The sequence below is a fragment of the Chelonia mydas genome, chromosome 18, assembly GCF_015237465.2.
Source record: "Chelonia mydas isolate rCheMyd1 chromosome 18, rCheMyd1.pri.v2, whole genome shotgun sequence".
In the NCBI taxonomy this organism is placed as follows: Eukaryota; Metazoa; Chordata; order Testudines; family Cheloniidae; genus Chelonia; species Chelonia mydas.
Window position 1 is genome coordinate 1,416,868 of NC_051258.2, and position 26,822 is coordinate 1,443,689.

The 26,822-nt window shown below is 59.6% G+C and overlaps 1 protein-coding gene across 1 annotated transcript in view; it reads right to left on the reverse strand.

Moving 5' to 3' along the window:
- HSPG2 (heparan sulfate proteoglycan 2) overlaps nucleotides 1-26,822 on the reverse strand; it is a 174,307-nt gene that overhangs the window by 2,012 nt on the left and 145,473 nt on the right. The window contains 24 exon segments of the mRNA XM_043531753.1: nucleotides 638-741; nucleotides 1,057-1,140; nucleotides 1,817-1,887; nucleotides 3,559-3,637; nucleotides 4,035-4,110; nucleotides 4,470-4,526; nucleotides 5,226-5,348; nucleotides 5,708-5,879; nucleotides 8,418-8,662; nucleotides 9,338-9,559; nucleotides 9,672-9,770; nucleotides 10,435-10,543; nucleotides 10,793-10,902; nucleotides 11,166-11,265; nucleotides 11,539-11,683; nucleotides 12,178-12,262; nucleotides 14,211-14,327; nucleotides 15,286-15,433; nucleotides 19,125-19,237; nucleotides 19,524-19,790; nucleotides 20,037-20,134; nucleotides 20,561-20,738; nucleotides 21,642-21,902; nucleotides 22,759-22,938. Coding sequence (XP_043387688.1) covers nucleotides 638-741; nucleotides 1,057-1,140; nucleotides 1,817-1,887; nucleotides 3,559-3,637; nucleotides 4,035-4,110; nucleotides 4,470-4,526; nucleotides 5,226-5,348; nucleotides 5,708-5,879; nucleotides 8,418-8,662; nucleotides 9,338-9,559; nucleotides 9,672-9,770; nucleotides 10,435-10,543; nucleotides 10,793-10,902; nucleotides 11,166-11,265; nucleotides 11,539-11,683; nucleotides 12,178-12,262; nucleotides 14,211-14,327; nucleotides 15,286-15,433; nucleotides 19,125-19,237; nucleotides 19,524-19,790; nucleotides 20,037-20,134; nucleotides 20,561-20,738; nucleotides 21,642-21,902; nucleotides 22,759-22,938 — 3,243 coding nt within the window.

Here is a 26,822-nt window from a genome sequence, read left to right on the forward strand (position 1 = left end):
CCCCAGGCTGTCCCGAGGGCTCCAATGGCCACAGCCGGGACTGGATCACTCCACATGGCCCACTGCTCTTCATGGCCTGTCAGAGAGCAGGCTGGACGGATGAGTCAGACCCCGCACGGCAGCTCTTACGTCCTGTTCACATGGAGAGGTGGGGAAACCGAGGCATGGAGCGAGCTAAGGACACACACGGGGCGAGGGGCAGAGCTGGGGATGGAACCCCCTCCCCTCCCCTGCTCTAATCACTAGACCCTTCCCTCCCTTCTTGGGAGGGGGGTTTATGGGAATTCCCCAAGTGACCATGATCCTCTCAGCGCATCCCAAAACCGTGAGTGTTGCTTCTGCTGCTCCCCAGTGCAGAATCGCACCATGTGACACACCTGGGCTCTGCTGGCCCTATCCCGCCATGGGAAGTGCCCGGCCTGGCAGCCCTCTCACTCCTTCTTCCGTTCCAGAAGCGGTGGTGCTGGCTCAGACAGGGCTCCTGGGCATTAGGTCCCTGGGCAGGAGTGTCCGGCTAACGGGCAGGGGAGAGCCCCAGTTCCTCTCCCCCCCACCCAAGTACACCCAGGTCTGCCAAGTCCCATACAGCCCGTCCGCTCGTGCCCTGCAGGTCCCCAGGGCGCCAGCCCAGCCTCACCTATGTACACACTGCCTTGGGTGTTCACCATGATGTTGCTGCCTGGCGACTCCCCGCTCACCAGCTCCTCGCCATCCACCTGAATGGAGCCCCGCCTGCCTTCCCTGCAGGACACAGAGACAGGTGTGAGCCAGGCTCGTCCAGGGCCAGCCCCCATCCCAGCCGGGAGTGAGGGGGCAGGATGATCGACCATGGGGGAGCTGCGCCCACTGACACCAGTGACTCCCCTGCCACCCCACTGGGCTCCCTGGCTCCAGGCTGCAGCCTGGCTCAGCCCCTGTGCAGGGGGAGCCCAGGACTAAGGACGCTTCCAGAATAGCTAGAGGGCTGCCTTGCCGTGGGATGGCTCCCTCCCCCTCCCTTCCCAGGGGGATGTCTGGCTGTAGGACGGTGCTGAGCTAAGCCCTGGGGCCCCTCACCGAACGGCCGTCACTCTGTGCCACTCTCCATCGTTGATTGGGTCCTCAGAGACGATGCTGGCTTCGCCGCTGCCCAGCTGGTAACTGCAGGGAGAACAGCTGGTATTAGCACCCACTGCCAGGAGCCAGCGTCCGCATAAACCAGTGCTCGGGGGGGTGGGGGGGGAGGCAGGGAAACAACAGCATCCACCCATTACCCAGCACTAGCGATGGGGGGGAGGGGGAAGCAGTGTCTGCATTACCCAGTGCTCTGGGGCAGTGGGGTCTGGGGGAGACCGGGGAAGGGTGGTTCTGGGACCCTGGGGGTGGGGCTCAGGGGCGGGTCTAGGGTCTCAGAGATGGGAGAGTGGATCTGACGTGAAAGAAGTGGGGAGAGAAGGTGGGTCTGGGATCCTGGGCAGGGGGAATGTGGATCCAGGGTGCAGGTAGGTCCAAGGTCCCAGGTGTAGAGGGAAGGTGGGTCTGGGGTTCCAGGGAGAGGTGGATCTGGGGTCCTGGGTTAGGGGGAAGGTGGGTCGGGGTCCTGGGGGCAGGTGGGTCCGGGGTCCTAGGAACAGTGGGAAGGTGGATCTGGGATGCCGGGGGGAGGTGGACCTGGGGGCAGGGAGAAGGTGGGCCCAGGGCAGGTGGATCTGGGGTCCCAAGGCAGGAGCTCTGGGGTTTCTAGCTTGTGCTCTGGACATGCTCCCTGGCTGGCAGAAGGGGTGCTTCAAGGGACACATGGCCATTTGCTCCTCGGCTGGCACCAGGCCATGCTCACCTGAACACCAGGTGTCCATCTCTCAGGCCGAGGCTGATGAAGTCTTTGGCTTTGCCGTTCTGCCCTTGCTCCTGCCAGAGAGAGGCATTATGAGACTGCTGTCTCCTGTCTGGCTGGGACCCTGCTCAGGAGCCAGCCCGGGAGCCCTGGGCCCTGCCTGCCATCCGGGAACGGGTCCGGCTGGGCCCAGGGCATGAGCCAGCCAGCGCCGTGGGGCCCATGAAGCAGCCAACAAGCGGCGCACGCTCACCTGCAGAGCTTCTTGGCAACACTGGGCTGGATGCTCCGACTGACCCCGTACAATGGGGAACGCCTGCATGGGCAGCCAGCTGCACTGCCCGCGGGGCGTGGGAAATCCCACCCCTGCGCGGCTGGGGACAAGTGGGGGACATGGCTGTCAGGGGCCGAGTCGCAGGGAGTGATAGCTAGTTGGGGCTCCCCGGATGTCCCTGGCCGGGGTGCATGCTGGTGCTCATGCAAACTTGCGCCCCTGCAGCAAGCACAGCCTGGTTATCCTGGAGGCCGTAAGCCCCACGGCTGCTCCCCATTTGGTGTCAGGCCCAGCGCCCGAGGGCACTGCAGTAAATACCTCGTTAGTAGCATGTGGCTTGAGAGCAGGCTGCCCCGTCACCTGGAGGAGAAACGTGCAACAGGGCGGTGAAATGCCCATGGCCAGTGAAGCAGCATGCACCAGGGAGGTGATAGGGAGCCTGGCAGCCATGGCACGGCTCAGGGAGTAGTACCCTTGGGCGACGCCAGCCCGGCGTGGCATGGAATGAGCAGTTGAGCATGGCAGATTAGTACAGGCCTGGCTCTCTGGCCTGAGACAGGAGGCACAGGCCGGCTTCATGCATGCGCAGGCAGGTCAGACAGTGTGGGTGGATAGGATGTGAGTCCAGACTGGAGCCGGGTTCCAGCCCATGCCATAGCCGGGGAGGGAGCAGCCCGTGGATGGGTGTCCTGATCACACTCAGCAGCCAATCCCCCAACTGACAGCAGGGGGCACTGCTGGTCAGACCCGCCTGGCACCCAACAGATTCCCCTGTGCCCTGCTCCTCCTCTGCCCCAGGCCGAGCTGCGGAAACAAGGCCCCTCTCCCTCCTCTCCAGAGGGCAGCCAGGAAGCTGGCTACTCTGCATGCTCTGCCCTTCCTGAGGGCCCATGCACCTAGCCCTGCCCTCCATCCTGGCTCCCCGCAGCCCATAGGCCCCTGAGGGGCTCACTGTGCTCCCAAGTGCTGAGCGAGAAGCAGCTGCCCTCTCAGCCATCTGGGATGCCCTGGCCCTCTCCCCAGTGGGGTGTGCCCAGCTCCGTCCTGCCTCACGCGCTGGCCCCTCTTCCCCCGTTGCTGGCTGCTCTCAACCCACCGCTGCAGAACTCCAGGCCAGCAAGTGCGGTAGATGGAGTCGCCCTGGCCGAGGACATGGCTGCAGCCCGTCCCTGGTGCCGCCCTCAGCCCTGGAACCCAGTCCCGCAAGGCATGCTGGAACCATGCTCACCTCTGGGCTTTCATTGCCCGGGCTGCCCTCGTCTCCGACCTGCCCCTCCCACCTCTCCCTCTGGATCCGGCCTGGGAGCCCAGACAGCCCTTCCCCGTCACCCACCCATCTCCTACCTGCCCCAGCCACCCATGCTGGCCTGGTTCCCACCTGCCCCAGCCCAGCTCCTCTCCGCCTTGTGCTCACCCCGAGCATCCCCCCACATAGCAAGGGCCGTGGAGCCCAGCCCCCAGCGTGACTCACCACGCCCTGCCAAAGGAGGAGTCCGTTCGGGGAGCGGGTGCGCACTTCCAGCTCAATGGTCTCTGGAGACTTGGGGTGACTGCAAGGAGAAGGCAGCAGCTGTCAGCCCTGGGCCCCAGGGTATACGGGCCGGGGGGGGCAGAGACCAGATCATGGCATGCCCCAGGAGCCCTGCCCCCCCAGCCTCCAGTCCCCCGACCAGGGCCCAGCTCTGCCATTCCTCTGCCCCCAGAGCCAGGCCACATGGCCTCTGGTGGGGCTTGGTGAGATGGCTGCTCACGGAGCGGCCTGCCCAGCTCACGCTCCAGGCTCCCTCCCCGGCTATGCGGAACACCGCGTGGCTGGCACTGGGAGCCGGAGCCAGCGCTTGCCCCGATCGCACATGTTGGGAGCTCCGGGCCTTCCTGAACACAGACGGCACGTGGGCAATGGGGCCATGCCCCTCCTTCCCCTGCCCAGCATAGGGGCCCACTCACCTGTGGGGCAGCAAGTGCCGGGGGAGCGCGAGGTAGCCACTGTCCTGGAAGTAGGCTCCGTACTGGCCTGGGGCATCTGCAGGGCGAAAGCTGGGATCAGACAGCAGCGGGCGCTGGGAGCCGCCCCGTCCCACATCTGGGCTTACCATTAACCCAGCTGCGCCCAGGACCCTCTGTAAGGAGCTGGGCCTGCCCCTGCCGCAGATGCCCTGGGGCGAGGGGGTGAGCACAGGTCAGCCAGCGCTGCTTCCTGACGCTTCCCCCCCTGCAGCTCATTGAAGCCCACCGCCTGGGGTGAGCTGCCCCCCCGCCCTTGGCCACCCCCCGCAAGGAACCTGAGAGCCGCTGGGCCAGGATGCCCATGGGTGTTGCTAGTACAATGAGGGGGAAGGAGAGAGGCGGTGGGTGAGATGCCAAGAAAAGTAGGTACCGTACCGTTTCCCCCGCTGCCCTCCAGGGCCCACTCACGGTCCAGCGCCGCCAGGGCCAGGCCTGCATGCAGCAGAGACAGACGTGGGTTACAGGGAACACAGCGCAGCGGAGCAGCACATGGCACGAGCGCTGCTCCACGCCAGGGAGCAGGCAGAGGGCTTGGCCCAGCCAGGGAGCCCCCGCAGCCCTGCCAGCTTGGGCCCTGGTGCCGGCTCCCCGCTGGTCTCTCCACTGCACAGGGCTGGGGGTACCAAGTGCTACGCTCCAAACCAGACCAGCTGCCCCCCAGCCCCAGTCCCGAGCACACGCTGCCCCCCCGGCCCCGAGCACACACTGCCCCCAGTCCCAGCCCCGAGCACACGCTGCCCCCAGTCCCAGTCCCGAACACACGCTGCCCCCCAGATTCCCAAGCCATGGCACACTGCTTCCTTCAAGACCCCGAGGCCCCGATGCGCTGCCACCTGACCCCCCCAGCTCCAGATATGCTGACTCACCATCCTCCCAGCCCCGGCCATGCTGCTGCCCACCCCTGTCCCCCTGTACACTCAGCTTTGGTTCCCTCCCTTGGTCTCTACAGGCCCCCGAGCCGCACTCTGACTCCTCCCCTCCCCCTGCACCCACAGCGCCCAGAGGCCTTCTGCTGCCCTGCTGTAGCACCTGCCGCCCTCTAAGGGCCTGGCTAGATGCCTGGCAGGTCCCCTGGGGCTGTGTGAGGGGCGGGTGAGGCAGCTCCCTGCCCGCCAGCCCCAGTCTGCTTACCCTGCTCGCAGTAGGTCCCCGAGAAGCCGGCCGGGCATAGGCACTGATTTGCCTTGCACATCCCACCGTTCAGGCAGGGGTTCCTGAGCAGGCACTGATCCTCGGAGAGCTCGCAGCGATTGCCTGTGGAGAGACAGCCGGGGGGTTGTGGGCAGGGCCTCTCGCTGGGCCTCCCCACAAGGGGCAGGCACACCCGTGTGAGCACAGACAAACACACACACACGCACACACACTCCTGCCCCATGTCACGGATCCCCAGGGAGAGGGGACCCCAGCTGTGGGGGACCCACCCTGGGCACATCCCCGAGTGGCATCCTATGAGTGGGGATGCCCAGTTCAGGGCCCCTCCTCACTCCAGTGGTGGGGCTGCAATCTGCTGCCAGCCGTCCCTGGGCCCTTGGCAGGGCAGGTGGCAGTGCCCCGGTGCACAGAGGTGTCCCAGCCCTGCCCATGCTCCAGCTGCGGGGACAAGGCGCGCCCACCTCGGAAGCCATCCTGGCAGAGGCACTGGAACTCGTACTCGCCGGTGGGCATGCAGGTGGCGCCGTGCAGGCAGGGCCTGCGGTCGCAGGGCGAGCTGTCATAGCACTGGGTGATGCCCCGGCTCTGCAGGAAGCTGTAGGAGATGTCCACCTTCTTCCCGTTGATCGACACCTGGGGGAAGGGAAAGGAGACGCCGTGTCACCGGCACACAGGCTCCCTCAGACTCAGTGCCCGGGGCCTCCCTGGGTTTAGCCAGATGTGTAGAAGAATAGTAAATATGGCAGGCGACCAGCTTGGCTTAATGGTGAAATCCTTGCTGATCTTGAACACAAAAAAGAAGCTTACAAGAAGTGGAAGATTGGACAAATGACCAGGGAAGAGTATAAAAATATTGCTCGGGGATGCAGGAGTGAAATCAGGAAGGCCAAATCACACCTGGAGTTGCAGCTAGCAAGAGATGTTAAGAGTAACAAGAAGGGTTTCTTCAGGTATGTTAGCAACAAGAAAAAAGTCAAGGAAAGTGTGGGCCCCTGACTGAATGAGGGAGGCAACCTAGTGACAGAGGATGTGGAAAAAGCTAATGTACTCAATGCTTTTTTTGCCTCTGTCTTCATGAACTAGGTCAGCTCCCAGACTGCTGCACTGGGCAGCCCAGCATGGGGAGGAGGTGACCAGCCCTCTGTGGAGAAAGAAGTGGTTCGGGACTATTTAGAAAAGCTGGACGAGCACAAGTCCATGGGGCCGGATGCACTGCATCCGAGAGTGCTAAAGGAGTTGGCGGATGTGATTGCAGAGCCATTGGCCATTATCTTTGAAAACTCATGGCAATCGGGGGAGGTCCCAGAACACTGGAAAAAGGCTAATGTAGTGCCCATCTTTAAAAAAGGGAAGGAGGAGGATCCTGGGAACTACAGGCCAGTCAGCCTCACCTCAGTCCCTGGAAAAATCATGGAACAGGTCCTCAAGGAATCAATTCTGAAGCACTCAGAGGAGAGGAAAGTGATCAGGAACAGTCAGCATAGATTCACCAAGGGCAAGTCATGCCTGACTAATCTAATTGCCTTCTATGACGAGATAACTGGCTCTGTGGATGAGGGGAAAGCAGTGGACGTGTTGTTCCTTGACGTTAGCAAAGCTTTTGACACAGTCTCCCACAGTATTCTTGCCAGCAAGTTAAAGAAGTATGGGCTGGATGAATGGACTATAAGGTGGACAGAAAGTTGGCTAGATTATCGGACTCAACGGGTAGTGATCAATGGCTCTATGTCTAGTTGGCAGCTGGTATCAGGTGGAGTGCCCCAAGGGTCGGTCCTGGGGTCGGTTTTGTTCAATATCTTCATTAATGATCTGGAGGATGGCGTGGATTTCACCCTCAACAAGTTTGCAGATGACACTAAACTGGGAGGAGAGGTAGATACGCTGGAGGGCAGGGATAGGATACAGAGGGCCCTAGACAAATTAGAGGATTGGGCCAAAAGAAATCTGATGAGGTTCAACAAGGACAAGTGCAGAGTCCTGCACTTAGGATGGAAGAATCCCATGCACGGCTACAGACTAGGGACTGAATGGCTCGGCAGCAGTTCTGCAGAAAATGACCTAGGGGTTACAGTGGACGAGAAGCTGGATATGAGTCAACAGTGTGCCCTTGTTGCCAAGAAGGCCAATGGCATTTTGGGGTGTATAAATAGTGGCATTGCCAGCAGATCAAGGGACGTGATCGTTCCCCTCTATTTGACATTGGTGAGGCCTCATCTGGAGTAGTGTGTCCAGTTTTGGGCCCCACATTACAAGAAGGATGTGGAGAAATTGGAAAGCGTCCAGCGGAGGGCAACAAAAATGATTAGGGGACTGGAACACATGATTTATGAGGAGAGGCTGAGGAAACTGGGATTGTTTAGTCTGCAGAAGAGAAGAATGAGGGGGGATTTGATAGCTGCTTTCAACTACCTGAAAGGGGGTTCCAAAGAGGGTGGAGCTCGGCTGTTCTCAGTGGTAGCTGATGACAGAACAAGGAGTAATGGTCTCAAGTTGCAATGGGGGAGGTTTAGGTTGGATATTAGGAAAAACTTTTTCACTAGGAGGGTGGTGAAGCACTGGAACGGGTTACCTAGGGAGGTGGTGGAATCTCCTTCCTTTGAGGTTTTTAAGGTCAGGCTTGACAAAGCCCTGGCTGGGATGATTTAAATGGGGATTGGTCCTGCTTTGAGCAGGGGGTTGGACTAGATGACCTCCTGAGGTCCCTTCGAACCCTGATATTCTATGATTCTAGGGGCTCTGGGGCCTACACTGAGGAGGCTGGCACTGCCCCAAACTGGGCAGGCTGCACTGGCACAGAAGGGCCCTTTCAGAGCTGGGTAGAGAACACAGTATATGTGATCCAGGCTGCCCAGGAGCCACTCAGTGCATGACCTGGTCCCAGGCTGCCCCAAGCTGAGCCGTCGGTCCCCCGTTGCTAAATAGGAAGGGGTTCGCCTGCCCCCTATGGGGCTGTTGGGGTTGGTGTTTGTAAACCACTTCCAGAGTCAATGGCACCACTAGGAATAGAACCCAGGAGTCCTGGCTCCCAGCCTGCCCCTGTTCACCCCTCTAGGGCCCACTCCTCTTCCAGTGCCGGGGATCGAACCCAGGAGTCCTGGCTCCCAGCCCGCCACCTCCTCTGACTCCACTCCTTGTAAGGCTCAGGAGTGACTCCAGAAGGGTGTGACTCACCTCCCCAATGCAGCCATGGAAGCTTGAGCTGATGCTGGCGGCTGCAGGCAGCGTGACAGATTTGTCCACCCCGCCCAGGTACATAGGCGTGCGGAGGTTGAGCCCTTGGCTCTTCCCCGGGGAGGACCTCTTCACCGGCTTGCTGCTGTCTACCTGCAGGGTGCCATCCTTGTTGATCCGTTCTGCCGAGACTTTGTGCCACTGGCCCAGGGCGAGTGGCTCTGTGCTCTGGAGCACAGCCATGCCTGCGAGAGAGAACGGTGAGACGGGCACGCCGCCTGGCGCCGAGCTCAGGGCACGCCCCAGGAGTCTCTCCTTCACCTGTAGTGGCAGGGTAGCTGCAATCTCCCCTGCCAAGGCATGTCAGGACCTCGCAGGACGGCGGGTGCTTTCAGATGCCCCTGCCAAGGGGCATCACAGGGGCCATGCACAGGAGCCAGTGACAAGGCAGATGGCTGCAAGGTCCTGGATCCCGGGCTACAAAGGTCTGTGTGCTGGGAAGGCACCGCAGAGCCCGTGTGCCAGTGACGAAAGGGAGCCAGTGCAGTGTGGGGCTTGGGGGGCTGAGGGAATTGGCCATGGCCCAAATGCAGCCCAGGGCAGCAGCAACTGACAGGCCTTCCTGGGGGTGAAATGAGCGTGGTGGGGCAGCGTCCCTTGCCCAGCAGGCACCTCCCAGAACAGCTCCCCCCGCAGCTGGCACCAGCGGCCTCCATGCAGACAGTCAGAGCAGAGAGGCCACAGAAACAGTCCTCCCCGTCAAGAGCTGGCCCGGCCCTGCAGCCAGGGGGAGGTGGGGCGAGCGCCAGTGGGTGGGCTGAGGGACAGATGCCAACACCCAGCCCTGCTGGGGCCCCAGCAGGCATCTTCGCTTGGGGCGGGACTAGTGCCAGCCGCGCCCGAACGCCCGGCGCCCTTACCTGAGCCCAGCTCGTAGCGGAACTCCACGTGCCCGCTGGCCATGGCGAGTGACACGAAGTCCTCCACGGGGGCGCCCGATCCCCCGCTGAACAGGATGAGGCCGCTGGGGGACAGCGGCTTGAACTCCACCTCGAGGCGCAGCTCGTAGTGGATGTTGGTGAGGGGTGGGTAGGAGATGAACGAGTTGCTCCCATTGAAGGAAGGGGTGGTTGCCATGACGCCTGTGGAGAGGGGGTGTTACTGAGGATCGCCCCCGGCCCCAGCCGCCCTTTGACCCGCAGGTTCTTCCGACTGGGGCAGGACCGTCCCAGCCAGACCCGCCCGCCCACTCACCTTCCATGCACGTCTCCCCAGACTTGCCCAGGTGGCAGCGGCAGCGGTAGCCCTGCCCGTCTGCGCGGTTAATGCAGGTGGCATCCGGTCCGCAGGCCTCTGGGGGAGACGGGTACAACAGGGCTCAGCATTCGGGCAGCACAGGGCTGGGCAGGGAGGGCCAGGGGGCGAAAGGAGCGGGGGTCACCACCAGCCCCTGGATGGGGCATTCTGGCTGCAGCGGGGGTGCCCTTGCTCCGCACAGGGTGGGGGGCGTGGAGCAGCTCCTGCGGCGCAGTCAGGCCATGGCCAGCACCTGTTCCCAGCACGGGCCAGTGGCTCCTAGTGCAGGAACTCTGGGAAGCCCATTGGACGGGCCATGCCCTGCTCACATGGATGGGGCAGCTGGGAGGTCCTGGCAGCTGAGAGATACCATGGCCCCTGGCAAAGCTCCTGCTGGGCCAAGGGTGGTGACAGCACCCCCCTATTGAACTGCCGAGGGGCAGTGCTGTAGCTATGGGACAGTGGTGCTGGGGTGACCCCTTACTGAGCTGCCGTGGGGCAGTGCTGTAACTATGGGGGGACCTCTAGCTGAACTGCTGTGGGACAGTGCTATAGCTATGGGGGGCCCCTTTGCTGAGCTGCTATGGGGCAGTGCTGTAACTATGGGGCAGCGGTGCCGTGGGGCAGTGCTGCAGCTATGGGGCAATGGTGATGGGGTGGGCAGTGCTTTAGTTATGGGGCAGTGCTGTAGTTATGGGGCAGCGGTGCTGGGGGGCAGTACCTGGGTGGCAATGCAGCGCCTGCGAGTGTTCACAGTTGCTCCCCGTGAATTCCTGTGGACAGTGGCACACGTAGCTGCTGCTCTCCGAGTCTCTGCAAATGCCTCCATTCTGGGGAGGAGCAATCAGAGGGTTAGAACTGCAGAGGGGACAGAGCCCTGCCCCCAGCTGCTGCTGACATCCCACAACACAAGGAGCCCTGGAGCCAGTGCCAGCACATGCCATGGGGGAAAGCAGAGCCCCCTAGGGCCAAAGCCCCTCAATTACACTGGTGCAACCCCAGGGAAGGAGGGTCCCAGCATATGTCTGAACTGTGCATCAGCTCTGCCCCGAGGGGCCAGTGGTAAGGGAGTGAGTTACCTGACATGGCCGGTCCCGGCACGTGGGACAGTTTGAAATACCAAGAGCTCCCAAGTCCAAATCCTTAAAGATCACCTCCTCGCCCTGGACCAGCAGTTGGCGCACACAGCCTGGGGGGACAAAGGGAGCAGGGGCAGTCAGAGCACGCTGGGCAAAGGGCAACAGCAAACATCCGGCCGAGGCAGGGGGCCTGGGCGGAGTGCCTGGGGAACAATGAAGGAAGGAACCCTGCTGGGCAAGGGGCTCAGAATCCCTCCATCACCATCTCACGGTGGTGTTCTCCACACACATGCAGGGCTCCCACACTGGGCGCCCCGGGGCGGGTGTCTCAGAGGGCTGCGCGGGGAGCGGGAGCCAGGCCGCCTGCACTCACCCACAAAGCCGCTGCTGAGGCCGGATTTGGCGACGGCGGTGTAGTCGGGATAGCCACCGAGGTATAGCTCCTCGTTCAGATCCAGCCCTTGGAATTTACCCTGGGGGGCACAGAATGATGGGCACAGTGGGTCAGGGTTACCCTTGGTGCCTCCTCAGGTCCCAGGAGAACCCTGTGCATTGTGCAGGCACAGCCCCAGCCATCCAGCCTCCCCACGTCCTCCCCCGCTGGGCTGTCCCAGGCGTAGCGCCACTCCGGGGGGCCAGAGCCAGCAGGGCACGGCCGGGCCCACAGCCCTGCTGGCAGCAGGGCCAGGCTGCAGCAGTCCAACTTATTGGTCTCACCCCATGCGGCCTCATGAGCGTTCTCTTACCTGGGACGTGCCATTGACAGGAGGGTGGCTGTCCAGCACCAGGGAGCCCTGGGTGAGGTTCCGGTATAACCGGACCGTGTGGAACTCCCCAAGTCGGATCGGTGCTGGGTGCCGGATCGTGGCCATGCCGGAGCCGGCGTCAAACCTGCAACATCAAGCATGTGGGAGACAGAGAAGGGAGCAGAGCCGCCTCCCCCCGGGGTCCCTGGCACTTCTCAGTGCTCTGCTGCAACCTGGAGCCTGGCTTCTGCACTCAGCACTGGTTCAGGATGAGGTTGGTGTGAAGCAGCCCCTGGGCCGCCCATTTCCTGAGCCACGAGATGCGCTTTATGTGGCTCTCCCCACATTGTCAGTGTCTGCCATACTGCAGATCCTGGGGTGGGAGATGGCATCCGGGCAGCCAGGATTTCAGAACCACCAAGTGGATCTGGGCAGCCAGTTCGCAACCATCTGAATGAGAATTAGGTACCGGCTCTACTCAACAGCTCTGCCAATCGGAGCCGTAGGCAGGACCTGGGCCCTGTTCGATTTGCGGCCTGGATTCAGGAAGGGCTCAGAGCTGGTCAGGTTGGTGCAGGCTGTGGCTGCTCCCGGCAGAAGGCCTGGCTCTGGGGAGGGGCTGGCATCACCAGGTCTCACCTGAATTCCGGGCGGCCTCCCACTAGACCAAAGGACACAAAGTCTGCGCCGGTGCTCTTCTTCTGCCCATTGTACAGCAGCATCCCTGCCAAAAACACAGAGGAGCTGAGCTGGGGGGACGTAAGTGCCAAACCCAAGCCAACAAATGCCAGGAGTGGGGAGGGTCCAAATCACAGCCAGAAGCACCCACTACTCAGCCCCCATCCCCTGCTCACCACGAGCTACAAGAGACACTTAGGCCCTGACCACAGCACTGCAGCAGGCTGGAGAAAGGGCAACACCAGAGCACAGCTGAGCAGAGGGGACCTGGCCGGAACAGCCCTGGCCTCACGCCCTTGAGTGGGAATGGAGCCTGCTGGGCATTGTGTCTGCCCCTTGGCAGCCCCACCCCGACAGAGGTTCCCCTATCACAGAGCCCCAACACAGGGCATCCCCTATACATCAGCACAGCCGGGGCCCTACGGAGCCCCTGTGATCCTCAAAGGGCTCAGAGCAGCTGTGCTGGGCGGGAACAGGGCACTGGTGAGGGAGAGGTCCCTGCCCTCTGCTCATGGCTTAGCTGATGGCGAGCGTGCCTGGCGAGAGGTGCTGAGCCGCACTAGGCCTCGGGGTACCCCAGAGCACTGGTGGGGCATATCTTGCTAACAGAGGGGCCACAGTCTTGAGCCTCCAAGCCAGGAGAGGGGATGATGCCGTGGGAGCCCTGATGCTTCATGGGCCCATGGGGTCAGTCGAGTGTGGGCAGCACTGGAAGGGCAGGGGCGGGTGTTGAACTCTAGTTATTCCTAGTGGCAGGGCCTTTATTCCACAATCTTGGAGGAGGTGGCTCCCTGAGCCAGCAGAGGCAGGTGAAGGAGAGGGGGGTGCAGGGAAAGGGGGGAAGTCTCTGGGTTTTCACACCCAGCCATAGTGGGGCTGCAAAGGGCAGGAAGGCCCAGCCCATGAATAAGGGAAAGTCCAGCCTCAGGACAGCCTGGGGCCCCATCAACATCAGTTAAACCCATCCTCTGCTGCTGTCAGCTCCTTTATCAGGGGCCCTTTGGAGGCCCTTTGCCATCCGCCGTGCATCATTGGTGGGGATGGAGCCAGCAACACAGGGCTCTACCCCTTATGCCAATGGGTTTCATTCACTGGCAGCAACAGTAGGCTTTTATCTGGTATCTGTGCAGGCCCCTGAGGGGAGACATGGCAATCCTTGGAAAGTGTTCCCATAAACAGACTCAGCCCATCAGTTCTGTCCACTCCCCAAAGGGCCCCCGCACCCGGTGCAGGCATGGAGCTGGCAGCATGGATTAGCACAGTAACGCAATGCCAGCAGGAGTCACTTCAGTCAAGGTGACCTGGGCACCTAGTGTTTTGGGATGATGTCACTTCCTGGAGAGTGACATCTCTGGGATAGGCAGGAAGATGCGCTGGAGGTTAAGCAGCAGCTGTGGCTAGTAGGAGTTAGACACACGGGGGAGCACCAGGCCTGGCTGACCCCCAGCCTGCCCCAGTCACTCGGTTAGTCTATGCAGAGTTTGCAGGTTTAAGGCACCCTGGGGGTGCATGGGTCCTGCACCCAAAGGGCCAGCGCTCCTGGCCCCAGGCCGCGGAGGGTTAAGAGCTAATCCCACATGAGGCTGTAAAAGGTCATCAGGCAGCAGAGTGCAGACTTACCTGAGTAGAGAATGAGAGCTAGAGGGGGAGAGGAGAGATGGAAAAGGAAACACATGAGGCAAGAGAGGGACAAGGCGGAGAGAGAAGGGAGGAGAAAGAGAACAGGTAAGTGAAATGAGCCTGGCTCCCTCAGACTGCCGGGGAGAGAAGAGGCAGGAGCAGGCGAAAGAAGAAAGTGGCCCATGTGCTACAGGGGCCATTGGGCTACAATCAAAGGCAGGGGCTTGCCGATGCAGTTAGCAGTGGAGAAGCCCTCACCTCCTCCGTACCCCCACCAGCCCTGTCCTGGCTCAGGGCCCCACCCCTTGCGCCTGCGGGAACGTGGTGTCCCTGGGTGGGCACGCGTGTCTGTTTCTCAGATGGACTTGGCTCACCATCAGCAGTGTCTGGCCGGAAGGTGATCTGGATTTCAAACTTCTTGTAGGCGTCCTTGATGGTGGGCAAGGCAAGGAAGGTCTGAGGATTCTGAGTAAAATATGGCACCACCCGCTCTGGAATCGTGGAATGAGGGAGAGTGGGTCAGTGCGTGACGGAACAGACCCGTGTGCAGGGCCGCCCCCGCTCCCCCCATGAAGAGGCGCCAAGGCCTGGAGCCTTCCCATCCCCAGCGGCGCAGACTGACCCTGGGCCTTGGGCCGCTATAGACACAAGAGTTAGATCTACACACGGGGAGCCGGGCCAGCACTCAGGTCTGGGATCCTGTCCTGCCAGACCAGATGGAGCTGTGGCTATCGCCGGCTCCCTGGGCAGGGCTGGGGCACATGGCACTCAGCTGCTGTGGGTGTGCACGGGCGGGGGGATGAGCAGACACGCTGCTGCCACCTCCACTCTGACGGAACGTGGGGGCAGAGATGGAGAGATGCCAGAGAGCCTGTTCCCCCTGCCATCGAGAGCTGAGCCCCAGCTGGAGAAACCCAGACCCCCAAAGAGCAGCTGGACTGGACAGTGCAGCCTGGCTGGAGGCCTGGTGCTAAGCAGTGCTTGGCAGAGGCTCGGGTTCAGTAACCACGGCCTGGCGGGGCTTGGAACGCCATGGAGGCAGTGTGGGTTCCTCCTCGGCCTGCTCAGCAGTGCCCCCACTGGCTGCATGCACGAGGCCCAAGGGTAGATCTTCTCAGGGCTGCATGTCTAGGGTTCAGCCTGGTGTCTCCCTCCGATAGGAAATTCAGTCCCCCATTGCTCTTGGGTCAGGGTGGGGACTGTGCTGTGCATGCCACAGCAGGACGGGGAGGTTACTAAGGTGCCAGCCAGTCCTGAAGGGGATCCCATCCCCTTGCCCTCAGCTGGAAGGACACCCTCTGTCACATGGCGCCTCCAGGGGGGTAGAAAGGACAATGGCGGTAATGTGAAGACGCCAATGGGGGACACGAGGGACATGTCCCTCCCAGCTGCACGGGTCACATCCTGCGGGCGCCAGTGCAGCATGAGCGCCCAGCCCAGAACGCTCACCTTGGACTTTGAGCATGGAGAAGGCCGTCACCTTCCCTTGCCTATTGGATGCTGTACAGACATAGATCCCGGCATCTTCTGGCTTCACAGATGGAATGGTCAAGATGTTGTTCTCCAGACAAATGTCTTTGGGGAGGTCTCCTTCCAGCTGCAACCAGATGTCAGACCAGGGCATCACCCTCCGTCACCCAGCCCACCATCACCTATCCACCCATTCGTCCCCCATCCACTGACCAACGCATCCCCCATACACCCATCATCCACCCCCACATCTATCCACCCATTCGTCCCCCATCCACCAACCAACCCATCCCCCATATGCCCATCATCCACCCCCCCACATCCACCCATCCATCCAGTGGAGGGCAACAAAAATGATTAGGGGGTTGGTGCACATGACTTATGAGGAGAGGCTGAGGGAACTCGGATTATTTAGTCTGCAGAACATAAGAATGGCCACACTGGGTCAGGCCAAAGGTCCATCCAGCTCAATATCCTGTCTACTGACAGTGGCCAATGCCAGGTGCCCCAGAAGGAGTGAACCTAAAAGGTAATGATCTAGTGATCTCTCTCCTGCCATCCATCGCCACCCTCTGACAAACAGAGGCTAGGGACACCATTCCTTACCCATCCTGGCTAATAGCCATTAATGGACTTAACCTCCATGAATTTATCCAGTTCTCTTTTAAACCCTCTTATAGTCCTAGCCTTCACAACCTCCTCAGGCAAGGAGTTCCACAGGTTGACTGTGCGCTGAGTGAAGAAGAACTTCCTTTTATTTGTTTTAAACCTGCTACCCATTAACTTCATTTGGTGGCCCCTAGTTCTTCTATTATGGGAACAAGTAAATAACTTTTCCTTATTCACTTTCTCCACACCGCTCATGATTTTATAGACCTCTATCATATCCCCCCTTAGTCTCCTCTTTTCCAAGCTGAAAAGTCCTAGCCTCTTTAATCTCTCCGCATATGGGACCCGTTCCAAACCCCTAATCATTTGAATTACCCTTTTCTGAACCTTTTCTAATGCCAGTATATCTTTTTTGAGATGAGGGGACCACATCTGTATGCAGTATTCAAGATGTGGGCGTACCATGGATTTATATAAGGGCAATAAGATATTCTCTGTCTTATTCTCTATCCCTTTTTTAATGATTCCTAACATCCTGTTTGCTTTTTTGACGACTGCTGCACACTGCGTGGACGTCTTCAGAGAACTATCCACGATGACTCCAAGATCTTTCTCCTGATTAGCTGTAGCTAAATTAGCCCCCATCATATTGTATGTATAGTTGGGGTTATTTTTTCCAATGTGCATTACTTTACATTTATTCACATTAAATTTCATTTGCCATTTTCTTGCCCAATCACTTAGTTTTGTGAGAACTTTCTGAAGTTCTTCACAGTCTGCTTTGGTCTTAACTGTCTTGAGCAGTTTAGTATCACCTGCAAACTTTGCAACCTTATTGTTTACCCCTTTCTCCGGATCATTTATGAATAAGTTGAATAGGATTGGTCCTAGGAATGACCCTTGGGGAACACCACTAGTTACCCCTCTCCATTCTGAAAATGTACCATTTATCCCTACCCTTTGTTCCCTGTCTTTTAACCAGTTCTCAATCCATGAAAGGATCTTCCCTCTTATCCCATGACAACTTAATTTATGTAAGAGCCTTTGGTGAGGGACCTTGTCAAAAGCTTTCTGGAAATCTAAATACACTGTGTCCACTGGATCCCCCTTGTTCACATGTTTGTTGACCCCTTCAAAGAACTCTAATAGATCAGTAAGACATGATCTCCCTTTACAGAAACTAAGTTGACTTTTTCCCAACAATTTATGTTCTTCTATGTGTCTGATACTTTTATTCTTTACTGTTGTTTCAGCTGATTTGCCCGGAACTGACATTAGACTTACATTAGACTTACTGTAATTGCCAGTATCACCTCTAGAGCCCTTCTTAAATATTGGCGCTACATTAGCTATCTTCCAGTCACTGGGTACAGTAGCTGGTTTAAAGGACAGGTTACAAGCCATAGTTGATAGTTCTGCAATTTCACATCTGAGTTCTTTCAGAACTCTTGGGTGATGCCATCTGGTCCCGGTGACTTGCTACTGTTAAGTTTCTCAATTAATTCCAAAACCTCCTCTAGTGACATTTCAATCTGTGACAATTCCTCAGATTTGTCACCTACAAAAGATGGCTCAGGTTTGGGAATCTCCCTAACACCCTTGGCCGTGAAGACTGAAGCAAAGAATTCATTTAGTTTCTCTGCAATGACTTTATCGTCTTTAAGTGCTCCTTTTGTACCTCGATTGTCCGGGGGCCCCACTAGTTGCAGGCTTCCTGCTTCTGATGTACTTAAAAAACATTTTGTTATTACCTTTTGAGTTTTTGGTTCGCTGTTCTTCAAACTCCTTTTTGACTTTTCTTATTACATTTTTACACTTAATTTGGCAGTGTTTATGCTCTTTTCTATTTACCTCACTAGGATTTGACTTCCACTTTTTACAAGATGCCTTTTTATCTCTCACTGCTTCTTTTACATGGTTGTTAAGCCATGGTGGCTCTTTTTTAGTTCTTTTACTGTGTTTTTTAATTTGATAGAGAAGAATGAGGGGTGATTTGACAGCTGCTTTCAACTATCTGAAAGAGGGTTCCAAAGAGGATCAGTCTAGACTGTTCTCAGTGGTGGCAGACGACAGAACGAGGAGTAATGGTCTCAAGTTGCAGTGGGGGAGGTTTAGGTTGGATATTAGGAAAAAACTTTTTCACTAGGAGGGTGGTGCAGCACTGGAATGGGTTCCCTAGGGAGGTGGTGAAATCTCCTTCCTTAGAGGTTTTTAAGGTCAGGTTTGACAAAGCCCTGGCTGGGATGATTTAGTTGGGGATTGGTTCTGCTTTGAGCAGGGGGTTGGACTAGATGAGGTCCTAGGGTCCCTTCCAACCCTGATATTCTATGATTCTATGATCCCTTCCCCACCCATCATCCACCGCCCCCACCTATCCACTCATCCATCCCCCATCCGCCCATCATCCACCCCCCCACCTATCTATCCATCCATCCATCCATCCATCCATCCCCTATCCGCCCATCATCCACCCCAAAAACTATCCATCCATCCATCCGTCCCCCATCCATCCATCATCCACCCCTTACCTATCCACCCATCCATCCCCCGTTTGCCCATCACCTACCCCCGCACCTATCCATCCATCCATCAATCCCCCATACGCCCATCATCCACCCTCCCACCTATCCACCCATCTGTACCCCATCCATTCGTCCCTCATCCACTGACACACCCATCCCCCATCCGTTGAACATCCACCCCCACACCTATCCACCCACCCATCCCTCATCCATCTCCCCACCTATCCATCCCCCATCCACCCATTATTAACCCCCCACCTATCTACCCATCTATCCTCCATCCATCTCTCATCCACCCCCCACTCATCTGTCTGTCCATCTGTTATCCACCCTTCCACTCATTACCTACTGTTCACCTACCTATCCATCCATGCATCCACACATCTACCCACTCCTCCATTCCGCCTCTGTTCATCATGCCCATTCCTCTGGGGTGAGCAGTGGCATCACTACCTCCAGTGGCCCCTGACACTCAAACCCCACTGACACCAGAGAATTCCCACAACAGGGGCGCACTCTGCTGCCATCCCCACTGCAGATTCCCCCATCTTGCTGGTGAAGCCCAGAGTGGCTGTCGCTGGCAAGCCCAGGCTGCCCTCCTCTCTCCTTACTCATTGGGAGAGTGCCAGGGGAGTAACTGCCCAGGGCTGGAGGGCAGGGGGCATTCCCTAGAGATCAGTGATTTACCTTGGTCCACTTGATCTCTGGGACAGGGAAGCCAGATGCCAGGCATGGGAGTACTGCCCTCGACCCCGTGGTGACCTCCTTGACCTCCGGCTGAGCTGCGATCTGGGGGATGGCTGCAGTGAAGGAACACATTCTTCAGGCCTCCGTCAGCGTGGGGCGCTGGCATTCCTGCCCAGGGCCCAGCTGCTGCCCCACCCACACCCCATCCAATGTGTGGGGATGCATCGCCCTTTGCTCTGCAGGCCAGCACGGGACCCCGTGACCCCCAGTGAGGGGCACTGGTGTAGTGCGTGTGCCGGTGTAACAGGGCAAGGGCCACTGTGAGAGACCCCCCACCCCTGAGGTGCAAGGGGAGGTGCAGCGGGATGGGGCGCCCCCCGCAGGGGAGCAGGCACTTACACTGCACATGCAGGATGACATTGGACTGCATGGTGCCCATGTCGTTGGTGGCGGTGCAGCGGTACTGCCCCGCGTCCGATTGCTCCACCCGCTCAATCTTCACCATCCCACCGCTGACGACCACCTCGGGGCGAATGCGGCTGCCCACCTTGCTCCAGGTGATGCGTGCCTTGGGGTCCCCGACGACCAGGCACTCAAACTCCACCGCCGCGCCCACCAGCACCGACTGCACCGAGGTGCGCACGTTGATCATCACCTTGGGCAGAGCTGGGTGGGGCAGATGGCAGAGGTGAGGGAGGGGGCACCCTCCCAAGTGGCCATAGTGTGGGAGCAGCTTTACCCTCTAGGGCCAGCCCCACACACAGCCCCTGTGCCGAAGGGAGGGCAAGGAGGAACACCCAGCCTGTCTTACAGAGCAGCGGTGGCTAGTGTGGAGACTGCACGGCCAGCTCAGTGCTGCTTAGCTGACAGGGTCTGTGTTCTCCCCCACCCTGTGCCAGGGCCCCTGCTTACCCTGGATCACCAGCCTTGCGCTGTCCTGGGCCTGCCCGGAGGGGCTGCTTACCCGGCAGGTGTAAACCCCCTGGCACCCACGATCCAAGTTCTGGATTCTGCAGTGAAACAGCAAAGAGATGGACTGGCTCCTGCATACCCTAAGGCCCCTTTGCCCCCCAGCAGTGCCACCCTGCCAGGCCTCCAAGCCACAGAGGGTTAGACCTCCCGTGCTGCCCTCCCCGGGTCTGTCCAGCCGTAGACACCGGCTTATCCCTGAGGCTCTGGGGGTGGATCTGCCCCGCATGGCAATTAGCTCATGCCCTGAAGGAGGCCTGGGAGAAGAGTCCTGAACTCTGCGGTTAGGGAGAGTGGGCAGGGGGTCAAACCCCATGAACTCCATCCCCAAGAGCACTAGCTGCCCCCGTCTCAGCAGAGAGGCCCTGGGCTGAAGGGGGCAGCCCCTCTGGAGGGCATGGGGGTGAATCCCACTGGTTACATTCCCGGGCATGCCCCAGAGAGGGGGCAGGCCTGCTCCTCCTTACCGCAGCACCCCGTTCCGCACACTGTGGCTGGCGGGCAACTCCCCACCCTCCCTGAACCACTCGATCCGTGCCTGGGCGTCTCCGGTGACAGAGCAGGTGAACTCAGCCGTGCCACCCACGCCCTTCACATCCGTCTGGGGCGTGACTCGCACGGTTGGGGAGGCGCTGGGGGCCGATCCTGTGGGGGCAGAGACACTGAGGTACCAGCTACAGCACTCAACCCCCATCCCCGGGGAAGCTGCACGCGCTGGAGCCAACAGGGTGAGCTCGAGGGCACCCGCCGAACCACTGCCTGACAGCCCACCCCCTCCAGCTTGCGCCCCGGCACCTCAGGCAGCCCCCAAAACTCTTGGCTGCTGGAATCCACCGTGACTCCCCGACGCCTATGGAGATGGCAGCACCCCTCCCCCTGCCAGCAGGATCAGCACTGCCCCTTCCCCTGCCCAGCCTCCAGCAGGGCTGGCATCACTCATCTCTCCTGCCAGCTGGGCCAGAATCACCCCCTCCCCTGAGCAGGGCCTGCGTCACCTCTCCCCAGCCTGACCCCCAGCGGGGCTGGCAGCATCCCTCGCGCACAACCCCCAATGGGGCTGGCGTCACCCCGACCCTCAATGGGGCCAGAGCAGCATTGCCACTGCCTTCTTCAGCCTGCCCAGGGAAAAACCCTCTCTGATTGCCCCCCGGGGACCCCGCCTGGGCATGGGCACGGGGAGAAAAGCCCCCAGCTGCAGGAGGGGCTGAGCTGACATGGGGCTGGGGAGAGTTCAGGGGACACTGGGCATGGGCAGAAGCTGGAGGCTCCATGGGTCCGGCAGCTGCAGAGCCTATGCAGTGGGTCGGCTGGCCCTGATGCTGTCCCTGGGGACTGGCAACACTGTGCCTGCCCCGCACTGTGCCAACTGGAGAAAAGCCACAAAGTGCCCGTGTTCACCCACTCCTGAGTCTGTGGCCAACCTTGGGACTTGTCCCACCCCGCCACCCCGTCCCCGCAGGATCACCCCTCCCACACCCTGCCACCCCCTCCCTGGGGCTGGCTCCCCCAGTGTTGGGCCCTGCCTGTGCCCTCTGCCCCGATACTCACCCTGGACGCTGACCTGGGCGAAGGTCTCCGCCGAGCCCACCCTGTTGCTGACAAGGCAGCGGTAGGTACCCGAGTCCTCGGGCGCGATGGGGCTGATGTGCAGGGCACTCTCCCGCAGGACGGCGTGGCTGGACAGGCTGCCATTGGCCTTGGTCCACTGGTAGCGCAGGGGTGGCGTACCATGAGCCAGGCACTGCAGCTGCACCGCCTCGCCCGCTTGCACGGAGACCTCCTCGGGCAGGCTGGTGGCGTAGGGGGGTACTGGGGGGCAGAGAGGCGGCGGGCATTAGGGGATCAGCCCACTGCTGCCTGCAACAGGCCCTCCTGGCGGTGTCTGCTCTGCGCTTTGTGTCTGGGGCCCTACCTGCTCCCACTGAGACCCCCTGGCGCCCCCCTTCCCCAGGGCCACTGCAGCCTTGAATCCATCGTGCCCCCGCCCCACAGAGGGACAGAAAGGCCTGAGCTGGAGCCCATGGGCCTGCCTGGCTGTGGCACCATCTCCCCCGGGGATGGGGACCCCATGGCTTGGGCCACTGGACGCGGCCATGGAGCAGGCAAAGCCAGCAGGAAGGATGGGGGGCTGAGCAGGTCTCTATCCCCAGCACCCCTGGTTCAGAGTCTCCCACTTCTGGGAACCGCTTTGCCCAACCAGGGCGGCTGCCCACAACTCACACATGGGGCCCACAGCTATCAGCGCGCTGCCCCCTGCTGGCAGCCCTATGTCACTCCATGAGGCCCTGCAGGGAAATGGGGAAAGAATGGCAGGGTGCCTGTTCCCCTGTCCCTGCATTTAGCAGGCCTGACTGAGTGATCAGTGCCAGCTCTGAGCGAGATCCTGGTTCCCACACACACACCCCGGTGCCCGGAGCAGAGAGCCCTAGGGCACAAGGGGCTGCAGTTTGCAGGCAGGGGCTTCACACATCTCAGCCACTAGAGTCTCATGACACCAGCTCCTCATCTTTCACCCTGCCCCTTCCCCCGTGGCATGCGCTGGCGAGCCAGCCCCCCCAGTCTCTCCCGCCAGCTGACGTGGCACAGAAATACGGGGCCTGAGGTCAGAGGTGAAGTGCCAGCTGCCCGGGGGCAGGGCTGACCCTGTGAGGTGGGAGCTCCTTACTCTCCACATCCAGTGTGACAAAGGCCTCGGTGAAGCTGGCGGCGTTGCTGGCATTGCAGATGTACTGGCCTGAGTCCTGCTGGGCCACGCGGGGGATGAGCAGAGTGTTATTCACCACCCGATGCTGCCAGGGCAGCGGGGCCCTCAGCTTGGACCACTGGATGGTGGGAGGGGGGTCACCTGCGGGGACAAAGAGACAATGAAGTGCTGGCTAGACAGGCCCAGGGCCAGGCCAGGTGAGCCGTCCACATTGCTCCTGAGGGATGCCCGTCTTCTCCGGATTGGAGGGTGGCTAGAGGGGTGTGAGGGGATCGCTAGCTAGCTAGGGCCTGAGCACTGGGCAGATGCCCCTAACTTAACTCCTACATACAGTGCTACTGGATGGCTCCCTTCTTCTGCCTCAGACTGCTGCTGTGGGAGAGACCACACATCACGGGGCTGCCAAGAGGACTCTCCTCCCCTCGCTTATCTGGGGCCCACCCCATGGGTCTGGATGGCTTTGCACGGCCATGGAGCTGCAGGAACTGTTACCAGCTAGGGTTAATGTTCCCAGCTTCCCTCCTGGCCAGTGCGAAATGTCTGGGAGTGAGAGGAGCGTAGGGCTGGGCAGAATGCAACATTTTACAATTTCGATGGCTATCATCGACAGTTCATGTTAAGCATTGTTTTCAGTTTGTATCCGTATATATTTTCACAGTTGTGGAAAAATATGGAGGGCAGGGTCAGACAATGGGGGGGGAGGGGGGTCAGACAATGCGGCAGTTACCTGTTCCGTAACTGGCGTTCTTCGAGATGTGTTGCTCATGTGCATTCCACGGTAGGTGACTGCAAGCTATGCCGTTGGAGGTGGGTAGGAGTTCACAGGCACTCGGGACGGAGCACTGCCCTGTTGAACCCAGCGTCCTCCCTGCCCTGGGAGACGACTGCATAGTGCGAGGTGAACATGTGGACCGATGGCCATGTAGCAGCCCTACAGATGTCCTGAATAGCGACGCAAGCCGGAAAGGTGGCCGACGAGGCTCGTGCCCTTGTTGGAGTGTGCCTTTACAATTGGCGAGTCCCCTGGTCCCCTGGTGGGGGGGATTCCCGCCAGGCCGTAACAGGTACGAATACACGCGGTGATCCAGTCGGAGAGCCGCTCAGTGGAGATCGGCTGGCCTCTCATGTGTTCGGTCGTGGCAATGAACAGCTGTGAAGACTTCCTGAACGGTTTTGTGCGTTCCAGGTAAAAAGCCAGGGCCCGTCTCACATCCAGTGTGTGGAGACGGCGCTCCTCACTAGCCACGTGGGGCTTGGGACAGAGCACCGGCAGGAAAATGTCCTGGCTCATATGATAGGCGGAGACCACCTTAGGGAGGAACGAAGGCTGTGGGTGGAGCTGGACCTTATCCTTATGGAACACCGTGTAGGGGGGGTTCGGAGGTCAGGGCCCGGAGCTCCGAGACCCTCCTAGCAGACGTGATTGCCACAAGAAAGGCTACATTCCATGGTCCATGTGGGACCAGGAGTATGTAGCAAGCAGGTCAAATGGAGGCCTTGTCAGCCTGGCCAGAACCAAGTTCAGGTCCCACTGAGGGACTGGGGGCCTAACGTAAGCAAAGAGGCGCTCCAAGCCCTTAAAGAATCGACCAGTCATGGCATGAGAAAATACTGTGTGGCCCTGGACAGGCGGGTGGAAGGCCGATATGGCTGCCAGATGCACTTTGATGGACGAGGGGGCTAGGCCTTGGGCTCTTAGATGAAGGAGGTAATCCAGTACAACCTGGAGCGGGGCAGCCACTGGTGAGACGCCGCGATCCGTGGCCCACTGAGAGAACCGAGACCATTTTTCCAGGTAGGCCTGTCAGGTCTTCTCCTCTCCGAGCAGGTCCTCTCCTCGTGGCCTAGCCATTGAGCAAACATGCTGTGAGGTGGAGGGCTGAAAGGTTGGGGTGGAGGAGGCGACCTTGGTCCTGAGAGAGAAGGTCTGGGCAGGTTGGCAGCAGCCACAGGGGGGTAATGGACAGGCTCGTAAGAGTCCCATACCAGTGCTGCCTGGGCCATGCTGGGGCGATCATGAGGACGCGAGCCCTGTCCGTCTCGACTTTTTCTAGGACCTTGCCTATCAGTGGAATCAGGGGAAAAGCATATAGCAGCTGACCTGACCATGACAGAAGGAAGGCATCGGAAATCGCGCCCTTGCCCAGGCCCCTCCTGGAGCAGAACCGGGGGCAGCGGCGGTTCTGCCTGGTCGCAAACAGGTCCACCTGGGGAATACCCCACTTTTGGAAGATCATGTGCGCCACCTCCGGGTGCAGTGAGCATTCATGTTGGGAGGAGAAGTCCCGGCTCAGGTGATCTGCCAGAGCGTTCCGGATGCCTGGTAAGTGGTGGGCTTCCAGCCTGATATTATGGGCTATACAGGAGTCCCACAGCCGGAGGGCTTCCTGGCAGAGGGCTGAGGATCGAGCTCCGCCTTGCCAGCTGATGTAGAACATTGAGGCGGTGTTGACCGCCCTGAGTCCTTTGATGTTTATGTGCATGGCTAGATCCTGTGCAGACCACAGGCCTTGGGTCTGGAGGTTTCCCACGTGGGCTCCCCACCCCAAGTCCAATGCATCGGACACCAATTCTACAGTTGGGGGACAGCTCCTGAACGGGACCCCCTGGAGCATGTTCTCTGGGGTGGACCACCAACAGAGGGAGGCTAGAACGGGCTCAGGCACGGTGAGGACCTTGTCCACCTGTCTCTGGACTGGGAGAACGTTGAGGCTAGCTAGAGCTGAAGAGGCCGCATCCTGAGTCTGGCATGACGTACCATGTATGTGCATGCTGACACGTGACCCAGGAGTTGGAGGCACGCCCTGGCCACTGTCACGGGAAACCTCGTGATCACCTGGATGAGCTCCCTCAAAGTTTCGAACCTGTCCGGCGGGAGGAAAGCTCTGGCCAATGTCGCATCGAGAATCGTGCCAATTAATTCTATACGTTGTACCCATACTAACGTGGATTTGGTGTTGTTTACCAGCAGCCCCAGTGTGGTGCATGTGGACAGGAGGAGTGTTTCGTGTTCCTGTACCTGTGATCTGGAGCTGCCTTTGACAAGCCAGTTGTTGAGGTAGGGGAGATTTCTGGACCCCCTGACGCCTGAGGTAGGCCGCCTCCACAGACATACACTTTGTGAAGACTCTGGGTGCCATGGAGAGGCCCAGTGGGAGGACGGTGAACTGGTAGTGTTCCTGTCCTACTGTGAAGCGGAGGAAACGCCTGTGGCCCTCGAATATCCAGGATCCAGGGAGGGAATGATGGAGGCCAGGGAAACCATGCGGAACTTGAGTTTTACCATGTACTGGTTTAGGCCTCGCAGGTCCAGGATGGGCCTGAGGCCCTCTTTAGCCTTCGGGATAAGGAAATGGCGGGAGTAGAACCCTCTGTATCTGAACTTTGCAGACACCACCTCCACTGCTCCAAGGTGAAGGAGCCGCCTCACCTCCTGCTTGAGTATGCTTTCCTGAGAGGGGTCCCTGAAGAGGGACAGGGAGGGCGGGTGGGTAGGTGGGGTAGAGAGAACTAGAGGGTATAGCCCCTGGAGATGGTGTTGAGGACCCAATGGTCCGAGGTCAGTTGCGACCACTCCGGGAGGAAAAAAGACAGACTGGTGGAGAAGGTTAGGTCGGGTGGATCCCTGGTGCAGACTGGTAAGTCGTCCCCGAGCATCCCATCAAAATTGGTGCTTGCCCGTAGAGGGACCAAGCTGGGGCGCAGGCAGAGACTGTTGCTGTGGGCGTTTCTCATAGTCCCTAGATTTTTTTATAGGGAGGCTCGTATCTTGAGTGGGTGGCCTGTCTGGGTGCCTGCTGAGGCCTGAACTTGGTCCTGGCTGGGACCGGGACATATAGACAAAGAGTCTTCAAGGTCGTGCAAGAGTCCTTGAGGCCGTGTAACTTCATGTCTGTTTGCTCCGAGAACAGGGCCTTGTCATCGAAGGGGAGGTCCTGCAGGGAGCTCTGTCCCTCGCTGGACAACCCGGACAAGAGGAGCCACAACGTCCTCCTCATGGACACCGCAGAGGCCATAGTTCTTGC